General features: G+C 52.6%; 1 protein-coding gene across 1 annotated transcript; it reads left to right on the plus strand.

Moving 5' to 3' along the window:
- Positions 1-943: 943 nt before the first annotated feature.
- LOC148645799 (uncharacterized) lies at positions 944-27,288 on the plus strand. The gene is made up of 39 exons (XM_088611085.1): positions 944-1,114; positions 1,736-1,861; positions 2,046-2,163; positions 2,705-2,843; positions 2,932-3,042; positions 3,209-3,278; positions 3,377-3,514; positions 4,029-4,193; positions 4,891-4,985; positions 5,063-5,189; positions 5,296-5,551; positions 5,686-5,738; positions 5,830-5,930; positions 7,297-7,448; positions 7,559-7,697; positions 7,965-8,075; positions 8,412-8,591; positions 8,820-9,059; positions 9,166-9,322; positions 9,458-9,586; positions 9,760-9,910; positions 10,714-10,757; positions 10,913-11,122; positions 11,599-19,008; positions 19,284-19,507; positions 19,905-20,079; positions 20,406-20,644; positions 20,881-21,064; positions 21,504-21,765; positions 21,868-22,046; positions 22,411-22,480; positions 22,728-22,840; positions 23,490-23,530; positions 23,663-23,785; positions 24,009-24,959; positions 25,163-25,291; positions 25,677-25,716; positions 25,956-26,079; positions 26,823-27,288. The coding sequence occupies exons 1-39, from the start codon at positions 1,042-1,044 to the stop codon at positions 27,031-27,033; spliced, it is 13,560 nt and encodes a 4,519-aa protein (XP_088467211.1). The 5' UTR covers positions 944-1,041; the 3' UTR covers positions 27,034-27,288.

A 27,288-nucleotide genomic window follows, 5' to 3' on the forward strand; every position in this document is an offset into this window, starting at 1 on the left:
GTGTGTATGAGTGACCAGTGTGTGTATGAGTGTCTGAGTGACCAGTGTGTCTGAGTGACCAGTGTGTGTATGAGTGTCTGAGTGACCAGTGTGTCTGAGTGACTAGTGTGTGTCTGAGTGTCTGAGTGACCAGTGTGTCTGAGTGACCAGTGTATGTGTGACCAGTGTGTGTCTTTGTGATCAGTGTCTCTGTGTGTCTGAGTGACCAGTGAGTGTCTGTCTGAGTGACCAGTGTGTGTCTGTGTGTCTGAGTGACCTGTGTGTCTGTGTGTCCTACTGACCAGTGTTTCTGAGTGACCAGTGAGTGTCTGTCTGAGTGACCAGTGTGTGTCTGTGTGTCTGAGTGACCAGTGTGTGTCTGTGTGTCGGAGTGACCAGTGTGTCTGAGTGACCAGTGGTTGTTTGTGTGTCTGTGTGACCAGTGTGTGTGAGTGACCAGTGTGTGTGTGTGACCAGTGTGTCTGAGTGTCTGAGTGACCAGTGTGTGTGACCAGTGTGTCTGAGAGTCTGAGTGCCCAGTGTGAGTGAGTGACCAGTGTGTCTGAGTGTCTGATTGACCACTGTGTGTGAGTGACCAGTGGTTGTTTGTGTGTGTGAGTGACCAGTGTGTGTGAGTGACCAGTGTGTCTGAGAGTCTGAGTGACCAGTGGTTGTTTGTGTGTCTGAGTGACCAGTGTGTGTGAGTGACCAGTGTGTGTCTGTGACCAGTGTGTCTGAGTGACCAGTGGTTGTTTGTGTGTCTGAGTGACCAGTGTGTGTGAACGACCAGTGTGAGTGAGTGACCAGTGTGTCTGAGTGTCTGATTGACCAGTGTGTGTGTGTGTGTGTGACCAGAGTGTCTGAGAGTCTGAGTGCCCAGTGTGTGTGAGTGACCAGTGCCTCTGTGTCTCTGTCCAGAGAGCCCTGTGTGAGCAGATCCTGTCCAGCCCAGCCTTGTCCTCCTGCAGTGCCCTGGTGCCCCCGGCCTCCTTAGTGCCAGCCTGCGTGTCGGACGTGTGCCAGTGCCCACAGAGGAACCAGTCCCACTGCCTGTGCGCCACCATGGCCGAGTACTCCCGCCAGTGCGCCCACGCCGGGGGGCGCCCCCAGAACTGGAGGACCCCCAGCTTCTGCCGTGAGTGTGCTGGGGATCTGAGTGCACGTAGGAGCAGTGAGACAGGAGCCCCAGCTCCGAGCCTGCTGTCCTCCTGGAGCAGGGAGCCCCTGTGCTGCAGAGGGCAGAGATTCCAGCATCCTGCAGCCCAGAGGAGCAGACAGGGCTGGATCTGACAGGACTGAGTGTCAGCAGGTCAAAACATTCTCACTGAAACTGAAGTTTCACACTTCAATGACAGCAATGCAGGATCAGAACAATCCAGTGACAAGTGTGAGGAGACTGTGAACTGTCTGCAAACAGCAAACTGCGACTGTCTGCTCGAACCTACCTGTCTACCTGTCTACCTGTCTATCTGTATACCTGATCCATCCTGTATACCTGTCTACCTAAACTCTCCTGTGTACCTGAATGCTCCTGTCTGCCTCAACCAATGTGTCTACCTGTGTCCCTGAACCTGCCTGCCCTGCTGTCTTCCTCTATACCTGATCATACCTCTATACCTGATCCTACCTGTATACCTGATCCTACCTGTATACCTGAGCCTACTTCTCTACCTCTGTGCTTGAACCTGCCTGTCTACCTGAGCCGGCCTGTCCTCCTCTGGACCTGAAGACCTGTCTCCTCCTGTCTTCTCTGCAGCCAGGACATGCCCCCGCAGCATGGTGTACACTGAGTGTGGGAGCTCCTGCACGGCCACCTGCTCCAACCCCACTGGGGGCAAAATCTGTACCAAGGAGTGTAGGAGCGGCTGTTTCTGCCCCCCAGGTAAAGAGACCCTCCATCCCAGCATGCAGCTGCAGGAATCAGGACTGACACCATGGATTTCAAATCAGATCATTCTTATCTGCTGTGTGCTGGGAGAACAAGTGTCCTGTCAATGTGCAAGAAACCCCCACAGCCAGCTTGCCAGTTCACCCGTCTCTCACGGACACTGTCCCCTGTCTGACAGGTACTGTCCTGGACGACATCACCCACAGGGGCTGTGTGCCGGTGGAGCAGTGCTCCTGCACTCACAATGGCAAAGCCTTCTCCTCAGGGCAGTCCTACAGCAGCGCCTGTCGCAACTGGTACGCCTCTCACTGCACACTGTACAACACTGCACCGCACACACACAGCTGAACACCACCTGTACAACACTGCACTGCACACACACAGCTGAACACCACCTGTACAACACTGCACTGCACACACACAGCTGAACACCAACTCTACAACACTGCTTTGCACACACACAGCTGAACACCAACTCTACAACACTGCACACACACAGCTGAACACCAACTCTACAACGCTGCACTGCACACAGAGCTGCACAGCAACTGTACAACACTGCACACACAAGGCAACAGTATGCAACACACATGAACGACACTCTGCACACATGTTCAGTCAACAACAGCATGAATGGGACTCTGATCCTCTTCTCTCTGCTCTGTGTCCCCCTGTGTGTCTCTGTGTCTCTCTGTGTCTCTACTGTATGTCTCCCTGTGTGTCTCAATGTGTACCTCTGTGTCTCTGTGTGTCTCTGTGTCTCTCTGTGTCTCTATGTGTCCCTGTGTCCCTGTGTCTCTGCATGTCCCTGTGTGTCCCTGTGTGTCTGGGCTGCAGCACCTGTGTCGGGGGACAGTGGAGCTGCCAGGACCTGGACTGTCCTAGAACCTGCTCTGTAGAGGGAGGCTCCCACATCACCACTTTCGACGGGAAGCCCTTCACCTTCCACGGAGACTGCTCCTACGTCCTGGCCAAGGTGCCTGAGCAGACAGCTGCACCTGCGCCGATACCTGCCCCTCTGTGTGCCTCAGCAGGGCCACCTGACCGTCTGCGTCTCCCCACAGGACTGCTCTGGCGGCCAGTTCACCCTGGTGGCGGAGATCGTGAGGTGTGGGCTGACGGAGACCGAGACCTGCCTGAAGTCGGTCACCCTGTCCGTGTCCGGCACGAGCACGGTGAGTCCTCAGAGACAGGCCGCGCTCATGCAGAGAGACGCCCTGCCGCCTCTTGGTGGCGCAGAACGAGCGGCTGTGTTGTGCCCAGTGGGCGATGGGCCCCGGCCTGGCGCTGGGGTGGCAGGGAGGCAGGTGCCCCTCTGACGTGTGCGTTGTGCCCCTGCAGGTGGTAGCAGTGACGCCCAGCGGCTCCGTCCTGGTCAACGGGATGCTGTCCCAGCTGCCAGTGGCCACCAGTGAGCTGCTCTCCTCTCCTCTGCTCTGCTCTGCTCTTGTCCTTGTGAGACTGGGCGAGGGCCCGTGTGCTGACGCAGCCTGTCTCTCGTCCTCACAGATAACCTGACCGTCTTCACGCCCTCCTCCTCCTACACTGTGATCCACACCAGGCTGGGCCTGCAGCTGCTGCTCCAGCGCTCCCCCCTGCTGCAGCTCTACGTCAGCCTGCAGCCCTCGTACCGGGAGCAGACCTGCGGTAGGACAGCCGCCTCGCTGTCCCTCTGTCTCTCTCGGTGTCCCTCCTGTCGGCCTCTGTCTCTCTCAGTGTCCCTCTGTCTGCCTCTGTCCCCTCCTGCCTCTCTCTGTGTCCCTCTGTCTGCCTCTGTCTCTCTCAGTGTCCCTCTGTCTGCCTCTGTCCCCTCCTGCCTCTCTCTGTGTCCCTCTGTCTGCCTCTGTCTCTCTCAGTGTCCTTCTGTCTGCCTCTGTCTCCTCCTGCCTCCCTCTTTGTCCCTCCTGTCTGCCTCTGTCTCCTCCTCTCTGCCTCTGTCCCTCTGTGTCTCCTCCTGTCTCTCTCTACCGTCCTTTGTGCCCATCTTGTCTCCCTCTGTGAACCTCCCTTCTCCCTCCTGTCTCCTCCAGTTTCCCTTGGTCCTCTCTCTGTCTCCCCCTCTGTCTCTCTCTCTGTTCCCTCCTGTCTCTCCCTCTGTCTCCCTCTGTCTCCCTCTGTCTCTGAGTCTCACGGTGTCCTGCCCCTCTGCTCTCTGTCCCAGGGCTCTGTGGGAATTACAACGACGTGCAGACAGACGATTTCCAAGCTCCGGGTGGGATTGTGGAGGGGACGGCCTCAGCCTTCGGCAACAGCTGGAAGAGCAGAGGCAGCTGCCTGGACGTGAAGGACAGTTTCGAGAGCCCCTGCAGTCTGAGCGCGGAGAACGGTACGCAGCTCCTGCCCCCTGCTCACCCGCTGTCCCACACACACGTGGTACCAGCGCCCAGACCCCCTGAAAAATCGGAATCGGATGAAACTCCTCATATTCTGGTTCCCAGCTTGGCTTCTGGCTCGTGCTTCTTGGGCAGTACATAGAGTAGCTCCAGCCACTGAACCTCTCGGAGACATCTGAGACATCTGAGCTCTGTGCCTGTGTGTTCAGTCAGGCCTGGTCTCTGAGCTCTGTACCTGTGTGCTCAGTGAGGTTGTGTCTGTGAGCTCTTTGCCTGTGTGTTCAGTCAGGCCTTGTCTGCGAGCTCTGTGCCTGTGTGCCCAGTGAGGTTGTGTCCCTGACCTCTGACCCTGTGTGTTCAGTCAGGCCTTGTCTCTGAGCTCTGTGCCTGTGTGTTCAGTCAGGCCTGGTCTCTGAGCTCTGTGCCTATGTGCTCAGTGAGGTTGTGTCTGTGAGCTCTTTGCCTGTGTGTTCAGTCAGGCCTTGTCTGCGAGCTCTGTGCCTGTGTGCCCAGTGAGGTCTGTGCCTGTGTGTTCAGTGAGGTCTGTGCCTGTGTGTTCAGTCAGGCCTGGTCTGCGAGCTCTGTGCCTGTGTGCTCAGTGATGTCAGTGTCCAGTGTCCTCAGCGTGGCTCAGGGCAGATCTCAGTCATCAGGCCTCTCTCTCACCTGCTGCTGTGCTTCCCCTCACAGAGCAGTTTGCCAAGCGCTGGTGCTCCCTGCTGTCCCAGAAGAAAGGTCCTTTCGCTGCCTGTCATGGTGAAGTCCTCCCCGATTCCTACGAGAAGGTACAGCAGCTCCTCGCTCACCTCTGTCCCCTGCAGCTGCTCCCCGACCCCCCTAATACCTGCTCCTCTGCCCCCAGAACTGCATGTACGACAGCTGTAACTGTGAGAAGAGTGAGGCCTGTATGTGTGCTGCCATCTCCTCGTACGTCCGTGCCTGTGCTGCTAAGGGGGTGCAGCTGGACGGCTGGAGAGCCAGTGTCTGCAGTAAGTGTCTGCAATAGCCAGGGACCTGGGAGCTTTCAGGGCAGGAAGTTCAGACACCTGAAGGGAGTGTTCCTGTGACTGAAACCCTGGTTCTCCCTTCCTTCAGCCAAGTACTCCAGCACCTGCCCCAGGACTCTGGTCTTTGGCTACAGCATGACCAGCTGTAATCGCACCTGCCGCTCCCTCAGCCAGCCTGACCCCACCTGTAGCGTCCAGTTTGTGCCTGTGGACGGCTGTGGCTGTGCCAAGGGGACCTACATGGACGAGGAGGGCAAATGTGTGCCACCTTCACAGTGCCCCTGCTACTACCAGGGCACAGTGGTGCCAACTGGCGAGACCGTGACCAGGGACGGGACTCTGTGGTGAGTTCCTGTCTGCCGGAGGGGTCCGAGAGGCACATTTCCACAGTGCACTGCTGGGAATCAGAAGATGAATTTGCTGCTCTTGCTTTGATCCAAGAGAGTGATGGTCTTGATGATCTCTGTTCCTCTTTCAGCACATGCAGCAGGGGAACACTGAACTGCATGGGGTCGACCCCCCTGAAACCAGGTACTCTCCTCTGGACTGAAATGATTCGTGAGACTGTGGCTAGATTAAGCACAAGGAACTAAGCGGCCTCTTGCCTCGCTCTCTCCTCCAGAGTGCACGAAGCCGATGATCTTCCTGGACTGTTCCAAAATTCAGCCGGGCTCCCCTGGAGCGGAGTGTCACAAGAGCTGCAGGACACTGGACACCGACTGTGTGAGTCACCGCAGCCCTGTGTCACACACTATAGTGTCGCTCCGAAAACACACTACACACACAGCACTGTGTCACACACTATAGTGTCACTCCGAAAACACACTACACACACAGCACTGTGTCACACACTATAGTGTCACTCCGAAAACACACTACACACACAGCACTGTGTCACACACTATAGTGTCACTCTGAAAACACACTACACACACAGCACTGTGTCACACACTATAGTGTCGCTCCGAAAACACACTACACACACAGCACTGTGTCACACACTATAGTGTCACTCTGAAAACACACTACACACACAGCACTGTGTCACACACTATAGTGTCGCTCTGAAAACACACTGCACACACAGCACTGTGTCACACACTTTAGTGTCACTCTGAAAACACACTACACACACAGCACTGTGTCACACACTATAGTGTCGCTCCGAAAACACACTACACACACAGCACTGTGTCACACACTATAGTGTCACTCCGAAAAAACACTACACACACAGCACTGTCACACACTACAGTGTCGCTCCGAAAACACACTACACTCACAGCACTGTGTCACACACTATAGTGTCACTCCGAAAACACACTACACACACAGCCCTGTGTCACACACTATAGTGTCGCTCTGAAAACACACTGCACACACTGTACTGTCACTCCAAACACACACGGCACCATCACACACTGTACTGTCACTCTGAACACACACTGCACACACTGAACTGTCACACACTGTTCTGTCACTCCAAACACACACAACACTGTCACACACTGTACAGTCACTCCAAACACACACAGCACTGTCACACCAAACACAGACTGCACACACTGTACTGTCACACACTGTACAGTCACTCCAAACACACACAGCACTGTCACACCAAACACAGACTGCACACACTGTACTGTCACTCCAAACACACACTGTACTGTCACACCAAACACAGACTGCACACACTGTACTGTCACACACTGTACTGTCACTCCAAACACACACAGCACTGTCACACCAAACACAGACTGCACACACAGCACTGTCACTCCAAACACACACAGCACTGTCACACACTGTACTGTCACTCCAAACACATACAGCACTGTCACAGACTGTACTGTCACTCCAAACACACACAGCACTGTCACACACTGTACTGTCTCTCCAAACACACACAGCACTGTCACACCAAACACAGACTGCACACACAGCACTGTCACACACTGTACTGTCACTCCAAACACACACAGCACTGTCACACCAAACACAGACTGCACACACTGTACTGTCACCTGCATTCCACTGCCCTCTAGAGGTCATCCTGTACTGGCTAATCCTGACCCTGTGCTCCCTGCAGATCAGCACACAGTGCATCTCTGGCTGCGTGTGTCCAGAGGGCCTGGTGTCCAACGGCCATGGACGCTGTGTCCCCGTCTCCCAGTGTCCCTGCGTCCACAACGGACTGGAGTACAAGCCTGGGGAGAAAATCCAAGTCGGCTGCAACACCTGGTGGGCTGACCATTGTGTTTTACCTGCAACTCCCCTTTCACAACAATGACACAACGTGAAGCCATATTTCAACAATGCTGCATTAAAAATGTCCCCTCTCCTGTTTCCAGCACCTGCAATGCCAGGAAGTGGCAATGCACGGACAGGCAGTGCCAGGGCTCCTGCACCATCTATGGAGATGGGCACTACCACACCTTCGATGGGAAGAGGTTCGACTTCAATGGCGAGTGTGAATACACCCTGAGTCAGGTATGCACTGCGCCGGGGAGGGCCCCCAGAGTGGTCCCCAGTCCGAAGAGAGAGCCACCAGGACCCTCCTTCCTCCTTCCAATCGCCCGTTTCCCTGCTTCTGCGACACGGGGAGTAAACTCTCCAGAGTCGGACAGCCTCACACACGAGCAGAGACCCGTGAATCTGACCTCCCACCTGCGTGTCTCCCCAAAAGTCCTCGACTCAGGCAATGTCCCACAGACCACCCAGGCTGTGTCTCTCACCCCTGCTCTCTCCTGTGTGCAGGACTACTGCAGCAGCAGCCCAGACAACGGCACCTTCAGGGTGATCACTGAGAACATCCCCTGTGGCACCACTGGGACCACCTGCTCCAAGGCCATCAAGCTCTTCCTGGGGGTGAGACTCCGCTACCCTGCCTGCAGCTCTCAGGGGATCATAACTGTCCCTCCTGCCTGGAGAACCACATCGCCACCCTGAGGACAGGACGCCTACAGCTAGACTTACCCCTGTTCCCTTTCTACTTCCAACTCACTCTCACACTGTCTCATAATTTAGACACCAGAGCACGAGTCTTCATGGGAAGTGGGTTAAATTAACTGTGTGGAGGGGCAGCCGGATACTTATAAGCCAGACACTCTGATGACATCTCCCCCTCCTCCCAGAAATCATCAGATTGCTACTGTCTGTGCTGACTGCAGTTCTGAGTAACGGATCGGCATGTTGCTCCTGCAGAAAAACGAGCTGCGTCTGTCTGAGGGGCGCTACGAGGTGGTGACGAGAGACACTGGCGCCGACGTGCCCTACAAGATCAGCCACATGGGCATGTACCTGGTGGTGGAGGCAAGCAATGGGCTGATACTACTGTGGGACAAGAGGACCAGCCTGGCCATCAAGCTCAGCCCCTCCTTCAAGGTAAAGAGACCCACAGAGATCTCACTATGCTCATGATAAGGAGCCAAACACAGGGCTTTCAGCATTGACTGTAAAAAACCCATCACTTCTCATTGCATTCTGAGTGAGGAATGTATTACACATGAGTCAGAAAGGAACATACCACAAAATGCCCTGGAAAATCTGAACAACTCATTGTCTCTCCTCTCCCCTCTCTCCTGCTCCTTCTCTCCCCTTCTCCCTTTCCAGGGTAAAACCTGTGGCCTGTGTGGGAACTACGATGGCAAAGGGAGCAATGACTTCACCGTCATGAGCCGGGAGCTGGTGGTCAGCGCCCAGCAGTTTGGGAACAGCTGGAAAGTGTCTCCCAGCTGCCCAGATAAGACTGTGGAGAAGAACCCCTGCAGCTCCAACCCCTACAGGAAGTCCTGGGCAGAGAAACAGTGCAGCATCATCCAGAGCAGAGTGTTCACAGCCTGCCACTCTCAGGTACTGCGATCACACTGGAGCTGCAGGCAGCCCAGGGCAGGAGAAGATGGGAAGTCATCATACTGTATGTGAGAAGTGAGACATCTCTGTGTCCCCCTGTCTGCAGGTGGACCCCACTCCGTACTACGACGCCTGTGTGACGGACTCCTGTGCCTGTGACAGTGGAGGAGACTGCGAGTGCTTCTGTACAGCTGTGGCTGCCTACGCTGGGGCCTGTAATGCAGCTGGGGTTTGTGTGGCCTGGAGGAGCCCCCAGATGTGCCGTGAGTACAGTTAGAGAGAACAACCTGTGCTAAAGCTGTGCTAACTCCCCTCCAATGTGCACCAGCAATGATACAAAAGTGCACGTAGAGCTGCAAGGAGTTCAGCTTCTGTTACTCTCTCTCTCCTTCCCCCAGCTCTGTTCTGTGACTTCTACAACCCCCCTGGAGAGTGTGAGTGGCACTACAAGCCCTGTGGCTCGCCCTGCATGAAGACCTGCAGGAACCCCTCAGGGGAATGCTCCAGTCAGATCCCAGCCCTGGAAGGTAGGAACGTCACTCCAGAGCCTTTCAAAGACTCTAAACAAAAGGTGCAGAATTGCTGGTTAATGATGAGGTTTATCTCATGACCTCTGATCTTGCACGGATGTTTAAGCAAAGAAACCTGTTCATCCTCAAACCTCTAAGCTGGTGTCCCTCTGTCCTACTGTGGTGAACAGGCTGCTACCCCAAATGTCCCCCCAAGAAGCCCTTCTTCGACGAGGACTCGATGCGCTGTGTGGCCAGGAGGCAGTGCGGCTGCTACGATGCCAATGGGAAACGCTACAGCAATGGAGAGAGAGTGCCGTCCACAAAGAACTGCGAGGCCTGGTAAGACTGGCAGGAGCAGCCCAGCTGTGGGCACAGACAGGGTTGTTGTCATTAAGCCAGTCAGCCCTGCAGCAACATGGATGACATGAGCAGCTTCTGTGTGAGTCTCTGTCTTTAGATCAGCAGCTGCTTTGCTGATTACAGAATTGCTAGAACTTCACCCCCTTTCAGGATATTTCTCCCAGGTGACCAGGAGGGAGAGACATGGGAAGGTGACCAGGAGAGAAGGACATTCAGACTGGTTTAATGTTCCAGCAGGAATTTGTCACAATGCTAAATATAACTGGAAACATGGAAGTCATTCAAAATGTAAACATAAGATGCTTTCCATCTAGTGGGTGGAATTATAGGGCCAGTCAGACCATGCCAAACAGTCCTGTAAGAATAGCTCCTGTTCAAGGTCAAACCTAAGGATTTTCTGAATCACACAGACCGATCTCCTTACTAAAGACAGACTACAAAATAACATTCAATCCTTAATAGGAGGCTCTTTCTTTCACATCTCTTTCAAGATTTGACTACATATGAACATTATGAAAATTATAGAAAATGACAGATTTGTTTTTCATCACATTTGTTGCAGGATGTGGTGTGAAACAGACAGTTCCCATACAGGAATAAAGGAATCTGTTCTAATTTTATTTGCTGTACCAACATTACATAAACGTTGAAATGAATATATTAAGAGCTTATACGGAATAATGTAAAATCTGCTTAGATAATCAGAAAAAAATAGTTCTTATTTCTATTTCATATTTATAGATGGAATACTTTCATGTTTGCTTCCTTCTTATTCTCTGCAGCTATTGCTCAATGAAAGGAATACAGTGTTCTCATGAACCCAAAGGTGAGTAGAGGCCATTCATTCACTTTCCCCTCATGCAATAAAATAACGAACACACTCACCACACAGGCACCGTTTCCAAATTGGATTGCTTCAGACACTGTGCACTGTTTGGCATCACATGTCTCTTGAGCTGTCGTATTTCCCTTTGACTCCAGAATGCAAGTGTGTCTACGAGATGCAAGAGTACCCGCTGAACGCTGTGATCTACAACACCACCGACAGTATCGGAGGCTGCATGTCGGCCGTCTGCGGACCCAACAGCACGATCCAGAGACGGGTGTGGCCCTGTGCCATGACCACTGCAAAGCCCACAACCCCCTTCCAGTTCACCACAAGACAGCCGGCCTCTACCACCTCAGGACCAGGTGAGGACCAGGGGTCTGCAGCAGCTCCTCTAGAACCAGGAGAGCAACAGAATCCATTGAGCTGCAGGCTCAGCTCCTTCATGGGGCCTCTTCACAATCTGCAGGCGAAGTGCAGGGGTCTGGGAAAGTGTTCGAGTCCTGACTTTTATTACAACCTGGAGATTCACTACATTGTAGTTTGCTTTACCTTACACATTAAAAACAACAGATGCTTGATCTAGAAAACCAAATATCTGATGATAATGGTAGACCATGATATTTCTGTAATTAAGGGAGTTCTCTTTTGTCTGAATTATTTGGGTGTTTATGCTTCAGAAACTGATCATAACTATTCTACAGTGTGAAAGAAGTGCAAAGCACTTTCTAATTTCTCACTTTCATCCCTTCAAAGTTTTATACCAATTGTTCTGACAAACCTTTTCCTTAACCCAGGTTCATATTTTAATGAATGCCCTTTACCCCGCCTTCCTTCACAGCTACTTCTGCAGGACCAACAAAAACCTCTGTTGCTCACTGTGAAGAGGAGACCTGTGAGTGGTCAGTCTGGTACGATGTCCACCAACCTGATATTGTGAGAAGCGATGGAGACTTAGAGACTTTCACAGCCATCCAGGAAAAAGGCTACTCCATCTGCAAGACACCCAGCGACATACAGTGCAGGGCCAGCAGCTACCCAGACACGCCACTCAGTGACCTCACCCAGGTGGTCCAGTGTGACAAGTCCGTGGGCTTGGTCTGCCGCAACTCTCAGCAGTTCCCTCCCTTCTGCTACAACTATGAGATCCGAGTCCTGTGCTGCAGCTACAAGCCCTGCCACAGCACCACCCCTGCCCCCACAACATCCACTCCTCACAAGTCCACCGTCTCCGGCACCACTAAGTATACCACCAAGCCCATCAAGACAACTGCCTCCTCCAGCACCAGGACAACCTCCGCCCACACCAGCAAGCTCACAACCCCTGGGCACACCAGCAAGACGGCATCAACGAGGATGACGCCCACGCAGGCACATACCCGGACCACTGAGACGACCCCAGTCAAACTGAGCACTCCTGCTCCAACTCCACTCACAAGAACCACCAAGATCGCATTCACGTCCAGCAGCGTCCCCACCTCCCTGTCCACCAGCTCCCCCACCACCTGCAAGCGCCAGTGTCAGTGGTCCCAGTGGTTCAACACCCATTTTCCCACAGTGGGCCCCAGTGAAGGAGACTTTGAAACGTACGACAGGATTAAGGAAAGCGGAGGAAAAATCTGTGGTCAGCCAAGCCAGATAGAGTGCAGTGCGGAGAATTTCCCCAACAAGAGCATAGCGGACGTTGGACAGGTCGTGCAGTGCAATGTCTCCCAGGGTTTGCTGTGCAGGAACGCGGATCAGAGTGGACGCCTGCCGCTCTGCTACGACTACAAGGTCAGGGTGCTCTGCTGCAGCCTGTACGAGTGTGAGACCACAGTCGCTCCGCCCACATCCAGCAGAGCATCGCCAACTACCACAGGATCAGTGAAAAGCACCACTCGAGGCACCACAACATCCACCTTTGAGGTCAGGACAGGAAGCACCACTGTTCCCAAGACCGGAGGGCTTGTGTCCACGTTGATCCCAACAGTAACGAAAACATCTGCTCAGACCTCTCAGACAAGGACAACTACAGCCCGGACAACTAGGATTCGGACAACATCAAGCTACATTTTGGATCTAACAGAAACCATGCCCGACCTGACACTACCTCCAGACTTCACCAGGACCACTACTGAAAGAACCACCAGAGAAACAACCTCCAAGAAAACGTCTCCAGAAACTCTCCCTTACGCCTCCACAAAACCCCTGTCTACAACCACTAGCCAGGTGACAACTTCTCTGAAAACCACTCCTGTCAAGACCACCGTCACTCCCAGAACCACAACTAAAGTCATTACAGGATCAACCACCAGGGCTACTTCAGGTCCAGTAACTTCCAAGAGGACCACAACACCCAGAACATCTACATCTCCTGGAGTCACCAGAACGACACATCCAGGACACAGTACCCGTGTGACATCAATGCACCCAGTAAGTCACAATAAGACTACAGCCTGTAAGCCCTTGTGTAGGTGGACGCAGTGGTTTGATGTCAACAAGCCCTCAGCATCATCTGGAGGAGATTTTGAGAATGTCACTGGAATTAGCAAAGCTGGATTCAAGGTGTGTGTGAATCCCAGGAACATTCAGTGCAGAGCTGTCGATTTCCCCAAGACAAAACTCTCTGAGCTCAATCAGAACACAACCTGTAACCTGAAGGGTGGACTAACGTGTTACAACCAGAAGCAGCCTGGCCCACAGAAAATGTGCCTGAACTATGAGGTGAGGTTCTTGTGTTGTGGCTCGTGTGAGAAGACCACAGCTATACCACACACCACAAGACCTACAACATCCAAGACAACGCCAGGCAAGACTTCAACATCTTCAGCAATCTCCAGAACAACAGGTCCAGCTCAAAGTACCCGGGTGACATCATCCCTCCCAGTAACAACCACAAAACCCCAGTCCACAACTCCCACTCACCTGCCAACTTCTCTAAAAACCACTCCTGTGAAGACCACCATCACTTTCAGAACCACAACTAAAGTTATTACTGGATCAACCACCAAATCCACTTCAGGTCCAGTAACTTCCAAGAAGACCACAACACCCAGAACATCAACATCTCCTGGAGTCACCAGAACGACACATCCAGGACACAGTACCCCTGTGACATCAACGCACCCAGTAAGTCACAATAAGACTACAGCCTGTAAGCCCTTGTGTAGGTGGACGCAGTGGTTTGATGTCAACAAGCCCTCAGCATCATCTGGAGGAGATTTTGAGAATGTCACTGGAATTAGCAAAGCTGGATTCAAGGTGTGTGTGAATCCCAGGAACATTCAGTGCAGAGCTGTCGATTTCCCCAAGACAAAACTCTCTGAGCTCAATCAGAACACAACCTGTAACCTGAAGGGTGGACTAACGTGTTACAACCAGAAGCAGCCTGGCCCACAGAAAATGTGCCTGAACTATGAGGTGAGGTTCTTGTGTTGTGGCTCGTGTGAGAAGACCACAGCTATACCACACACCACAAGACCTACAACATCCAAGACAACGCCAGGCAAGACTTCAACATCTTCAGCAATCTCCAGAACAACAGGTCCAGCTCAAAGTACCCGGGTGACATCATCCCTCCCAGTAACAACCACAAAACCCCAGTCCACAACTCCCACTCACCTGCCAACTTCTCTAAAAACCACTCCTGTGAAGACTACCATCACTTTCAGAACAACAACTAAAGTTATTACTGGATCAACCACCAAATCCACGTCAGGTCCAGTAACTTCCAAGAAGACCACAACACCCAGAACATCAACATCTCCTGGAGTCACCAGAACGACACATCCAGGACACAGTACCCGTGTGACATCAACGCACCCAGTAAGTCACAATAAGACTACAGCCTGTAAGCCCTTGTGTAGGTGGACACAGTGGTTTGATGTCAACAAGCCCTCAGAATCATCTGGAGGAGATTTTGAGAATGTCACTGGAATTAGCAATGCTGGATACAAGGTGTGTGTGAATCCCAGGAACATTCAATGCAGAGCTGTTGATTTCCCCAAGACAAAACTCTCTGAGCTCAATCAGAACGCATCCTGTAACCTGAAGGGTGGACTAACGTGTTACAACCAGAAGCAGCCTGGCCCACAGAAAATGTGCCTGAACTATGAAGTGAGGTTCTTGTGTTGTGGCTCGTGTGAGAAGACCACAGCTATACCACACACCACAAGACCTACAACATCCAAGACAACGCCAGGCAAGACTTCAACATCTTCAGCAGTCTCCAGAACAACAGGTCCAGCTCAAAGTACCCGGGTGACATCATCCCTCCCAGTAACAACCACAAAACCCCAGTCCACAACTCCTACTCACCTGCCAACTTCTCTAAAAACCACTCCTGTGAAGACCACCATCACTTTCAGAACCACAACTAAAGTTATTACTGGATCAACCATCAAATCCACTTCAGGTCCAGTAACTTCCAAGAAGACCACAACACTCAGAACTTCAACATCTCCTGGAGTCACCAGAACGACACATCCAGGACACAGTACCCGTGTGACATCAACGCACCCAGTAAGTCACAATAAGACTACAGCCTGTAAGCCCTTGTGTAGGTGGACACAGTGGTTTGATGTCAACAAGCCCTCAGCATCATCTGGAGGAGATTTTGAGAATGTCACTGGAATTAGCAAAGCTGGATTCAAGGTGTGTGTGAATCCCAGGAACATTCAATGCAGAGCTGTTGATTTCCCCAAGACAAAACTCTCTGAGCTCAATCAGAACGCGACCTGTAACCTGAAGGGTGGACTAACGTGTTACAACCAGAAGCAGCCTGGCCCACAGAAAATGTGCCTGAACTATGAAGTGAGGTTCTTGTGTTGTGGCTCGTGTGAGAAGACCACAGCTATACCACACACCACAAGACCTATAACATCCAAGACAACGCCAGGCAAGACTTCAACATCTTCAGCAATCTCCAGAACAACAGGTCCAGCTCAAAGTACCCGGGTGACATCATCCCTCCCAGTAACAACCACAAAACCCCAGTCCACAACTCCTACTCACCTGCCAACTTCTCTAAAAACCACTCCTGTGAAGACTACCATCACTTTCAGAACCACAAATAAAGTTATTACCGGATCAACCATCAAATCCACTTCAGGTCCAGTAACTTCCAAGAAGACCACAACACCCAGAACATCTACATCTCCTGGAGTCACCAGAACGACACATCCAGGACACAGTACCCGTGTGACATCAACGCACCCAGTAAGTCACAACAAGACTACAGCCTGTAAGCCCTTGTGTAGGTGGACACAGTGGTTTGATGTCAACAAGCCCTCAGCATCATCTGGAGGAGATTTTGAGAATGTCACTGGAATTAGCAAAGCTGGATTCAAGGTGTGTGTGAATCCCAGGAACATTCAATGCAGAGCTGTTGATTTCCCCAAAACAAAACTCTCTGAGCTCAATCAGAACGCGACCTGTAACCTGAAGGGTGGACTAACGTGTTACAACCAGAAGCAGCCTGGCCCACAGAAAATGTGCCTGAACTATGAAGTGAGGTTCTTGTGTTGTGGCTTGTGTGAGAAGACCACAGCTATACCACACACCACAAGACCTATAACATCCAAGACAACGCCAGGCAAGACTTCAACATCTTCAGCAGTCTCCAGAACAACAGGTCCAGCTCAAAGTACCCAGGTGACATCATCCCTCCCAGTAACAACCACAAAACCCCAGTCCACAACTCCTACTCACCTGCCAACTTCTCTGAAAACCACTCCTGTGGAGACCACCATCACTCCAAGAACCACAACTAAAGAAGGAGAAACTAGCCATGAGGCAAAATCTACTTCAGCTTTTGTGACCTCTGAGAGGACAACCACACCCAAACCATCAACTCTTCCCACAACTGCCAAAACTACAGGTCCGGCTCAAAGTACCCGCATGACATCATCTCTCCCAGTAACCACCACAAAACCCCAGTTCACAACACCTACTCACCTGCCAACTTCTCTGAAAACCAGTCCTGTGGAGACCACCATCACTCCCCGAACCACAACTAAAGAAGGAGAAACTAGCCATGAGACAAAATCTACTTCAGCTCTTGTGACCTCTGAGAGGACAACCACACCCAAACCATCAACTCTTCCCACAACTGCCAAAACTACAGGTCCGGCTCAAAGTACCCGCATGACATCATCTCTCCCAGTAACCACCATAAAACCCCAGTCCACAACTATTCACCTGCCAACTTCTCTGAAAACCACTCCTGTCAAGACCACCATCACTCCCAGAACCACAACTAAAGTCATTACTGGATCAACCACCAGGGCTACTTCAGGTCCAGGACACAGTACCAAAGCAACATCATCGCACCCAGTAACTGGAGCGGTTGTGTCCACTGTGATCCCAACAGTAACGAAAACATCTGCTCAGACCTCTCAGACAAGGACAACTACAGCCCGGACAACTAGGATTCGGACAACATCAAGCTACATTTTGGATCTAACAGAAACCATGCCCGACCTGACTCTACCTCCAGACTTCACCTGGACCACTACTGAAAGAACCACCAGGGAAACAACCTCCAAGAAAACGTCTCCAGAAACTCTCCCTTACGCCTCCACAAAACCCCTGTCTACAACCACTAGCCAGGTGACAACGTCTCTGAAAAGCACCATGGAGACAACGCAGGTCGTGAAAACTACAAGTGAAGCAGCACATAGTAACACTGTGACAACATCCACAGCAGTTCCCATGAGTTCACAACGATCTACCGCAACGACCAAAACAAGAACTACAGAGTTTACTACTGAAAAGAAAACAACTGAAAAGCCCACTTCTGGAATACCATCAATAACATCTTCTCATGTGTCTCCTGGACAAACAACTCCTGGAAAGACTACCACTGCTCAGACCACTATTGAAAGGATAACTACAGGACAAACAACACAAAGACAGACTATTGCTACTACAGAGACATTACCTGGATTTTCCACTACTGTAAAAACCACTCCTAAATTTACAGCCTCCACCACAACCCCTCGGATATCCACAAAACCCCAGTCCACAACTCCTACTCACCTGCCAACTTCTCTGAAAACCACTCCTGTGGAGACCACCATCACTCCCAGAACCACAACTAAAGAAGGAGAAACTAGCCATGAGACAAAATCTACTTCAGCTTTTGTGACGTCTGAGAGGACAACCACACCCAAACCGTCAACTCTTCCCACAACTGCCAAAACTACAGGTCTGGCTCAAAGTACCCGCATGACATCATCCCACCCAGTAACAACCACAAAACCCCAGTCCACAACACCTACTCACCTGCCAACTTCTCTGAAAACCACTCCTGTCAAGACCACCATCACTCCCAGAACCACAACTAAAGAAGGAGAAACGAGCCATGAGACAAAATCTACTTCAGCTTTTGTGACGTCTGAGAGGACAACCACACCCAAACCATCAACTCTTTTCACAACTGCCAAAACTACAGGCCCGGCTCAAAGTACCCGCATGACATCATCTCTCCCAGTAACCACCACAAAACCCCAGTCCACAACTCCTACTCACCTGCCAACTTCTCTGAAAACCACTCCTGTCAAGACCACCGTCACTCCCAGATCTACAACTAAAGTCATTACAGGATCAACCACCAGGGCTACTTCAGGTCCAGTAACTTCCAAGAGGACCACAACACCCAGAACTTCAACATCTCCTGGAGTCACCAGAACGACACATCCAGGACACAGTACCCGTGTGACATCAACGCACCCAGTAAGTCACAATAAGACTACAGCCTGTAAGCCCTTGTGTAGGTGGACGCAGTGGTTTGATGTCAACAAGCCCTCAGCATCATCTGGAGGAGATTTTGAGAATGTCACTGGAATTAGCAAAGCTGGACTCGAGGTGTGTGTGAATCCCAGGAACATTCAGTGCAGAGCTGTCGATTTCCCCAAGACAAAACTCTCTGAGCTCAATCAGAACGCGACCTGTAACCTGAAGGGTGGACTAACGTGTTACAACCAGAGGCAGCCTGGCCCACAGAAAATGTGCCTGAACTATGAGGTGAGGTTCTTGTGTTGTGGCTCATGTGAGCGGACTACTGTTGCACCACACCCTACAACACCTGTAGCATCTACTACACCTAAACGCACGACTGCTGCCACTACCAAAGTCATTACCGGATCCCCTCCTGCCACTACTGAGAAGACCACTCCCATGAAGACCACCCGGGTGGTGACCAGCCCCTCGGTGACCAGTGCCAGGACACAGTGTGTCTGCCGCTTCCAGGAACAGAACCTTCCTCCTGGTGAGGCTGGAGACTTTTTGTTATTCCTTGTTTGGGGTCTTTGTGCTTAGTATGCTGGACACATCTAACAACAGAGAGCCTCATTTCTACAAATTTTCCACAAAAGGTTTAAACGATAAGTGCATTTCTTTCTCTCTAGTTTGTTGATTATAAATTGCATTCGGGGGTTTTAAATAGAATCATCTTCCCTCACAAAGTTCACCCCCGTGATGTACACAGACCTCATTCTGAAAGTATTATCAAAAACGACTGTCCATTCGCTTGTCTTTGTTCAGGGAGCACCATATACAATACGACAGACAATGGCGGGTGGTGCTACATTGCTTACTGCAACGCCACCTGTGGGATTGAGAGACACGTTACGGAATGCCCCTCCACTCCCAGTGCCCCAGCCACCACTGCGGAGACAACAACAGGGACCCCCAAGACCTCAACCCCAGGACTACCGACCACCACAGCTCCAGAGAAAGACTGCTCTGCTGTGTTTCCGCCAAGAAAGGTAAGGACACAGCCCAGCCCCTCCAGCGTCTGTGATTCATGCCGAATGTGACCCTGTCTCCTGTCTGTCCCTGAGGCGAGGGTACTGACGTCAGTAATCACAGACAACAGGGCTCTTGTAATGCTGTCATTTACAGTGCTGTCCAGAGTAACCTGTCTATGTACTGCAGCAGACTTACTAAGTAGCTACAAAGGGTTTAGTCCCAGCTCTCCTTCACATCGGAGTCAACAATAAGAGGCAGAGAGAATTGCACCAGCAGGCATCATGGTGTCTAGAGTTTACACCAATAAGACTGCTTCACTGAAACTCCTGCTGCAGGCCCCTCCTTCCTGGGCTCTGTTAAAGGGACTGGAGGAGAACAGTTGTGAAGCGCAAGCCTGTGAACTTGTCCCCCCAGCTGAACGAGACCTGGAAGATAGACAAGTGCACCTACGCCACCTGCGAGGGGCCCAACCAGATCTCCGTGCAGCCCGTGAAGTGCAGCCCGGTGCAGCCGCTGACCTGCGCCAACGGCCGGCCGGCCCACAAGGTGTACGACGCCACGGGCTGCTGCTTCCAGTACGAGTGTGAATGTGAGTCTCTGCTCTGCCCGAGGGCAGGGGTGGGACGCCCGAGACACAGTCATGCCAAGTGTCTCAGAGAGGAGCGTGTTGCTTTCAGCCCATGTATCTCAACACAGGCAGAGCAAGGGCCACAGTCTGTACCGGAGCACATGAAGACATTTCAGTCTCTAACTGCTTCCTCGGAGCAGCTCAAATGCAAACGAATCTGCCTGCTGCTGCTGAAACCCAGGAGCCCAAGCAGCTGTGATGAATTGCTCTTCCTCAGCTCTTCTCCAGCTGAGCCTCCTCCTCTTGAGGACCTCCTGTCCTCACCCCCCCTCCTCCCTCTCTGACAGGCGTGTGCGCCGGCTGGGGGTACCGCCACCACATGACCTTCGACGGGACGTACTACCCCTACAGCGGGCCGTGCACACACGTGCTGGTGCAGCAGGTCGCCCCGCGGCTCGACCACTTCCGCGTCTACGTGGACGACGGGGACTGCCACGGCCGCAGGAGGGGGCGCTGCGCCCGCACCCTGCGCATCTTCTACCAGGCCAACGAGGTCACGCTGACCCAGAGGGACCGCCAGAACCTGGTAACCAGCAGCACCCGCTGGCCCCTGCGCCAGCACTGGCCTCTCGAGGCTTCTGTTCCGGCTCTGTGGCCCCAGATCCTTCCTGACCTGGAGCTGCAGAGTCGCATGTTCCTGTCCCCACGTTTGTTCACAAGTGCACTGTAAAAACGTTCAAATACTGTCCGAATTCAGGGTCCTGCTACCCTGACCGAGCGTCGACCCCTCTCCCTCTCTCTCTCCGGTCTGACCTGCCGCAGGTCTTCTTCAACGGCCGACGAGTCTTCCCCAGCCTGTACAGGAGCGGCTTCAAGATCTCCTCCACCGGCGTCAGCCTGAGCGTGCAGATCGTGGACATCAATGTGGACGTGGCGTACGCGGGCATGGTCTTCGTGGTCAGCGTGCCGTACAAACTCTTCTCCCACAACACCGAGGGGCTGTGTGGTGGGTGTCTGCTTTGTTCGGAAAGCACCAGCTGAGGCCAGAGTGTCCCACTCAGTGCCAGTTACCACATGACGTCCTCTGGATTGTAACTAACTCCACCTAAATCAGGGCACAGATAACTGTGTTCTGTACTACTGCTTGATCACCTCCTGCCAGTGCTGTGCAGCTTTTACTGAGTGCAGCAGAATGAAATTGTGGTGTGTGGGATCTTACAGGACTCTAAGATCATTTTTAGAAAGTCTAAGAGGCCTAGGATTTGAATTGTGGAAGTTAGGCAGAGGCACACTGAGTAACAAACTCAGCCCTGGAGTGAGAGTGTAGAAACACACAACAGGCAACTCTTCTGATTTTCTCACTTCTCCTGGAGCTGTCTGACCCTCTGAGGGCTTTGACCCTTCCCTTCCAACACCAGTGCTCAAGCGCAGCTCCTCCTCCACAGGCACCTGCACCAACCAGAGGGCGGACGACTGCCAGCTGCCCAGCGGCGACATCGCAGACTCCTGCACCAAGATGGCCAAGGAGTGGCTGGCTCCTGGCCAGAACAAGTCAGCCTGTGAGCAGCCCATCTCCACCACGGCCGCGCCAACTTCACAGCCCACCACGGCGCCAACGCCTTCCCGCCCCACTGGGACCCCGACCACTGTCCCGTCCACCCAGACCACCCCCTGCAAGTCTGCCCTCTGCGACCTCATCCACAGCGAGTGAGTCACCCTGCAGACTCAGCTTGCCCTCACAGTGTTGCTCTGGGGTCGGGGACCTGCTCTGTTGCTTCACGGAGATAAGCCTGCTCCTCTCTGCCACAGAGTCTTCCGGCCCTGCCACGCCCTGGTCCCTCCAGAGCCCTTCTTCCAGTCCTGCGTGGCGGACGCCTGCGAGCTGGGCGATGCGGACGTGGAGTGCAGCGGTCTGGAGAGCTACGCCGCCCTGTGTGCGGAGCAGGAAGTCTGCATCGACTGGAGGAACCACACTGGGGGCCAGTGCTGTGAGTCTCAGCTCGATACTCACTGCTGAAGGACACGGCACTGCTCTGCGCCCATGTTGTCCGGATCAGCCCCTCGTACCTCTACAGGGGCCGTGCTGTTTCCCTGAGCGCCCATCCTGTTACCTAAAAGCAACATCAGTGACCTGTTGAGATCATGCAGTGCCAATTTGATCACACCATGAAAGTGAAATGTTTTGCACCAGATTCTTATCATGAGCTTATGAGCAGTGGAATCTGAGTCAGAACTCAAGAAGAGGTATTTCTGGTCGGCAGTGACTTAAGAGGACCTGTCTGCCATGTCTCCTGTGCTGATTTCTCACTGTGTCCTGTCCTATCCTGACACTCTGCTGCTGTGTCTCTGCAGTGTTCCCGTGTCCCAGTGGGAAGGAGTACAGAGCCTGTGGGTCCGAGGTGGAGCTCACCTGCAATCACAGGTACAGCCAGACAGTTCAGGGGCTCCTGGGAATGACAACCTCCTGCAGCTGCTGAGAGAAGGGGCTTCAGTCTCTCTGTCACAGTTTGTCTTTGTCTGTCTTTGAGGCACTGAGCTTCTAACTTATATAGTCATGAATTATCTGCCATTGTCTCTAAGATTGCATAGATATTGTGTCAATTGGATATATCCTGCACACATAAAAAAACTTTATAAAACTGTTTCTTTGTGTCATCCCTGTATCAAAGGTATAATGAGGAATTTGTCAGCAGTGAAAGGTCTCATCTGGCCGAGGGCTGTTTCTGTCCCAATGGAACCATGCTGTCCAGCCCCCATTCGGATATCTGCGTGTCCTCCTGCGGTGAGCCTGCTGACCGACTGACCCCCGACTCGCTCACAAGACCTCTGTCTTTCTCTGATTGATTTCTGCAGCACAAGTAACGCTCAAGGATCTGTACCTGAGCTGTTTGACAATAGGGGCCCACCACAGCCCAATATGAAGCTGCACAGTGTTTCCAGCCTCTAGTACCCCGACATGAATTCATGCATGACGCAGACATGATTCATGTGTGATCTGATGGATGCAGTCTGCAACCTGATCTGTCCTGTTTCAGCAGTCTGCTTGAGGTGGGGGAGAGGGCTGACTCAAACAGTGAGCTTTGCTGGGGTAACTGATCTGAATGAGGGAGGATTCAAGCAGCTCGTTAGGGACAAAGATGGGGTGGATGGAGATAGTCCACTGCACTGGACCACACTGGGGAAAGTTCAGACACAGGACCTCACAGGCCCACAGCCACTCTGAGTGGCTCCAGTGTGAAACAGAACCAAGACAGAGATCAGAATCCAGCTATGTGAAACTCTTTCAGTTCCCAAGTCACAGAGTCTAGTCAAGGACAAAATTATCCTCATTTTGTACTCAAGATATCCAATATCTAAGATGTCCAGTGCAGGATTTATATGACTGATTGACTGATCTTGTGTTGTTAACGGTGCTCATTCTGCATTTGCAGAGCCCAGGAACGTCTGTGTCCTGAACAACATCGAGTACCAGGTAAGAGAGACCCTCCCCCCTCCTAGGGCCACTCGGAGAGCAGGGGAGGTCTGTGCACCCCTGAACCCCTGGAAGAGCTGCGCGGTGCCGTGGTGAGGATGTGTCACATGTCTCCTGTCCTGTCCTGTGCAGCCTGGGGTGATCGTGCCGGTGTCCCTGTGCGAGGAGTGTCAGTGCACCTCTGAGATAGACCCCTTCACACAGCTGCACCAGATGCAGTGCAGGAAGCAGACGTGCGACAGGAACTGCCCAGCGGTGAGAGAAGTGATACAGCTCTGATGTCCTACTGGTGCGATTGATAGAGGAGAACTGGACAGAGCCTGGAAAGTGTGTAGATGAAGGAAGGAGACTCTCAGAGCACAAGGCAGCTGTTGAGCCTTTGCTTGTTAGGGGGCCCCTGCTGGGACTGAAGCCCCTCACACGTGTGTCTCCACAGCCCTGCCTCTGCTGTTAACTGTGCTCTTTCCTCAAACCACAGGGTTTCCGATACCAGGAGGTCCCTGGCCAGTGCTGTGGAAAGTGCACCCAGGTTGCCTGTGTCTTCCCCATGCCCAACATCCCGGGCAGCACTGGCAACACCGATGGCAACACCACTCCCACTGGCAGCACAGGCCACACTGGCAACACAACACCTAAAGGCAACAATGGCAACACAACACCTAAAGGCAACAGTGGCAACACAACACCTAAAGGCAACACAACACCTAAAGGCAACAATGACAACACAACACCTAAAGGCAACACAACACCTAAAGGCAACAATGACAACACAACACCTAAAGACAACAATGACAACACAACACCAAAAGGCAACAATGGCAACACAACACCTAAAGGTAACACAACACCTAAAGGCAACAATGACAACACAACACCAAAAGGCCACAATGACAACACAACACCTAAAGGTAACACAACACCTAAAGGCAACAATGACAACACAACACCTAAAGGCCACAATGACAACACAACACCTAAAGACAACAATGGAAACACAACACCTAAAGGCCACACTGGCAACACAACACCTAAAAGCAACAATGGCAACACAACACCTAAAGGCAACAATGACAACACAACACCTAAAGGCCACAATGACAACACAACACCTAAAGGTAACACAACACCTAAAGGCAACAATGACAACACAACACCTAAAGGCAACAATGGCAACACAACACCTAAAGGCCACAATGACAACACAACACCTAAAGGCAACAACGACAACACAACACCTAAAGGCAACAATGACAACACAACACCAAAAGGCAACAATGGCAACACAACACCTAAAGGCCACAATGACAACACAACACCTAAAGGCAACAGTGACAACACAACACCGAAAGGCAACAATGACAACCCCACACCAACAGGCAGCAGTGGGAATCCGAGTGGAAATGGTGAAAGCCCTCTGTATGAGCTGAAGGTGAGTAAGAGCACTGTCTCAGTCTCAGGGGACAGGGGTGTGTGATGGACCTACTTCTCACTGACATTTATTACAATGCTTCTAGTTCTACTGTTACTACACTGCTACAAACTGCTGGGTTTGATACTACTGCCACTGCTACACCTGCCCCTGGATCTCATTAACACTCATCACAGGAGCACCTCTCCATTCTCCCCTCACAGCCTGGACAGAACATCACCTTCCCTGGAGACAACTGCACACTCTACCAGTGCTTCATGATCAACGGGCAGTACGTGCCCATCAGCACCAGGAAAGCCTGCCAGGTGTTCCACCCTGATGACTGTGTCCCTGTGAGTCTCCTGGATACAAACCTCACTCTAGACTCTACTAATACACTGGGCACCAGACTGGCACTAGACTGACCTAATACACTGGGCATCTGACTGTCACTAGGCTGGGCTAATACACTGGGCATCAGACTGGCACTAGACTGGGCTAATACACTGGGCATCAGACTGGCACTAGACTGGGCTAATACACTGGGCATCAGACTGTCACTGGACTGGGCTAATACACTGGGCATCAGACTGGCACTAGACTGGGCTAATACACTGGGCATCAGACTGTCACTAGACTGGGCTACAGTAATACACTGGGCATCAGACTGGCTCCTGGCTGGGTTAATGAGTACTGGTCACGTGGCACCATACTGATATAAATCGTTTTCTGTTTCAGGGCACCATTCGCTACACTGACGACGGCTGCTGTCAGATCTGTAAGTACAGCCAGCTGGACACAGGGTTTCACACAAACTGAAAACCCCCTCCTCTCAGGGCTGGAGCGTCTCTCACCAACAGCTGAGGATGTTGAGCAGATAGTCAGATGAAGAAGGGAAGGTGGAGGAGTACGAGGCAGGACTGGGCTTCCTCCTCTGCTGCATGAGGATGTGAGCAGAGCACAGAGCCAGGGCTGTGCTGTCAGCTGAGTAACGATGCCCTCCGTGTGTGTCTGCAGGCGATGAGAAGCCCAGGAGCTGCACTGTGCAGAAGAAGCCCACCACCATCACACACGAGGGCTGTGTGTCCAGCACGACTGTGGAGGTGTCGTCCTGCGAGGGCGCCTGCAGCACCTACTCCATGTGAGTACTGCCCTGCTGCTGGGCCTGGGGCAGGGGGACCCCCAGTGTCAGTCAGCTCCTGCCCTGATCCAGCACACTGTACCCCACTGTCTGCAGGGCAGGGGGACCCCCAGTGTCAGTCAGCTCCTGCCCTGATCCAGCACACTGTACCCCACTGTCTGCAGGGCAGGGAGACCCCCAGTCTCGGTCAGCTCCTGCCCTGATCGAGCACACTGTACCCCACTGTCTGCAGGGCGGGGGAACCCCCAGTCTCAGTCAGCTCCTGCCCCTATCCAGCACACTGTACCCCACTGTCTGCAGGGCAGGGGAACCCCCAGTCTCAGTCAGCTCCTGCCCTGATCCAGCACACTGTACCCCACTGTCTGCAGGGCAGGGGGACCCCCAGTCTCAGTCAGCTCCTCTCCAGTGTGATGTACCCCACTGTCCACAGGCATCACCTTTATATGTTTTTCTATATTATTTTATTATTATTTCGCCTGCAGGGAATCAGAACATCTTAATTCTTTACTGATGTGTCTGAGACAAGAGCTCAGTCCTTCATCATCTCAGACACATGCAGTCCTCGTCCAGTAGGGAACCCCACCCCTCAGTCAGTGCCATCACAGGAACTCCTTTCAGAGTCTGTGCAGTGGAGACCGGTGGAGCCTGTCCCTGTCCATGGCCAGCGCTCAGGTGTGTCCACACTGCCCTGCGGCTCCTCCCCGCGGGCCCCCAGGCCCTGACCCCCGTGCTGTGTCCCCCAGGTACTCCTCCGAGGCCAACGCCATGCAGCACAAGTGCAGCTGCTGCCAGGAGCTCAGCACCAGCCAGAGGAGCGTGACCCTGCAGTGTGCGGACGGCTCCTCCGTGCCCTACACCTACACCCACATCGAGGAGTGCGGCTGCAAGGACACGCGCTGCCAGGACTCGTACAGCGACCTGCTCCTCGTCACGGCCAGCAGGGGCCGCCAGTGAGCGGGACAGCAGGAGGGCGACTGGCCATGAGCTTCAGGCTCTGACCCATAGATACATGTCTCATATTTATATCCTCTTCTTGAGTGGGTGATAATGACATTAGCACATCTATAATATAATAAAACAATGTACTTCTAAATATTGCATGTACCATTAGGCCAACGGATATGACATTGATCGTATTTTACTGCGTTTCACATGTGCTTGTATGGAACTTCTGGTAGCTGCAATAAAACTGTAGTGTTTGCATTATAA

This window comes from Lepisosteus platostomus, chromosome 18 (assembly GCF_059453375.1).
Source record: "Lepisosteus platostomus isolate fLepPlt1 chromosome 18, fLepPlt1.hap1, whole genome shotgun sequence".
Classification (NCBI taxonomy): Eukaryota; Metazoa; Chordata; class Actinopteri; order Semionotiformes; family Lepisosteidae; genus Lepisosteus; species Lepisosteus platostomus.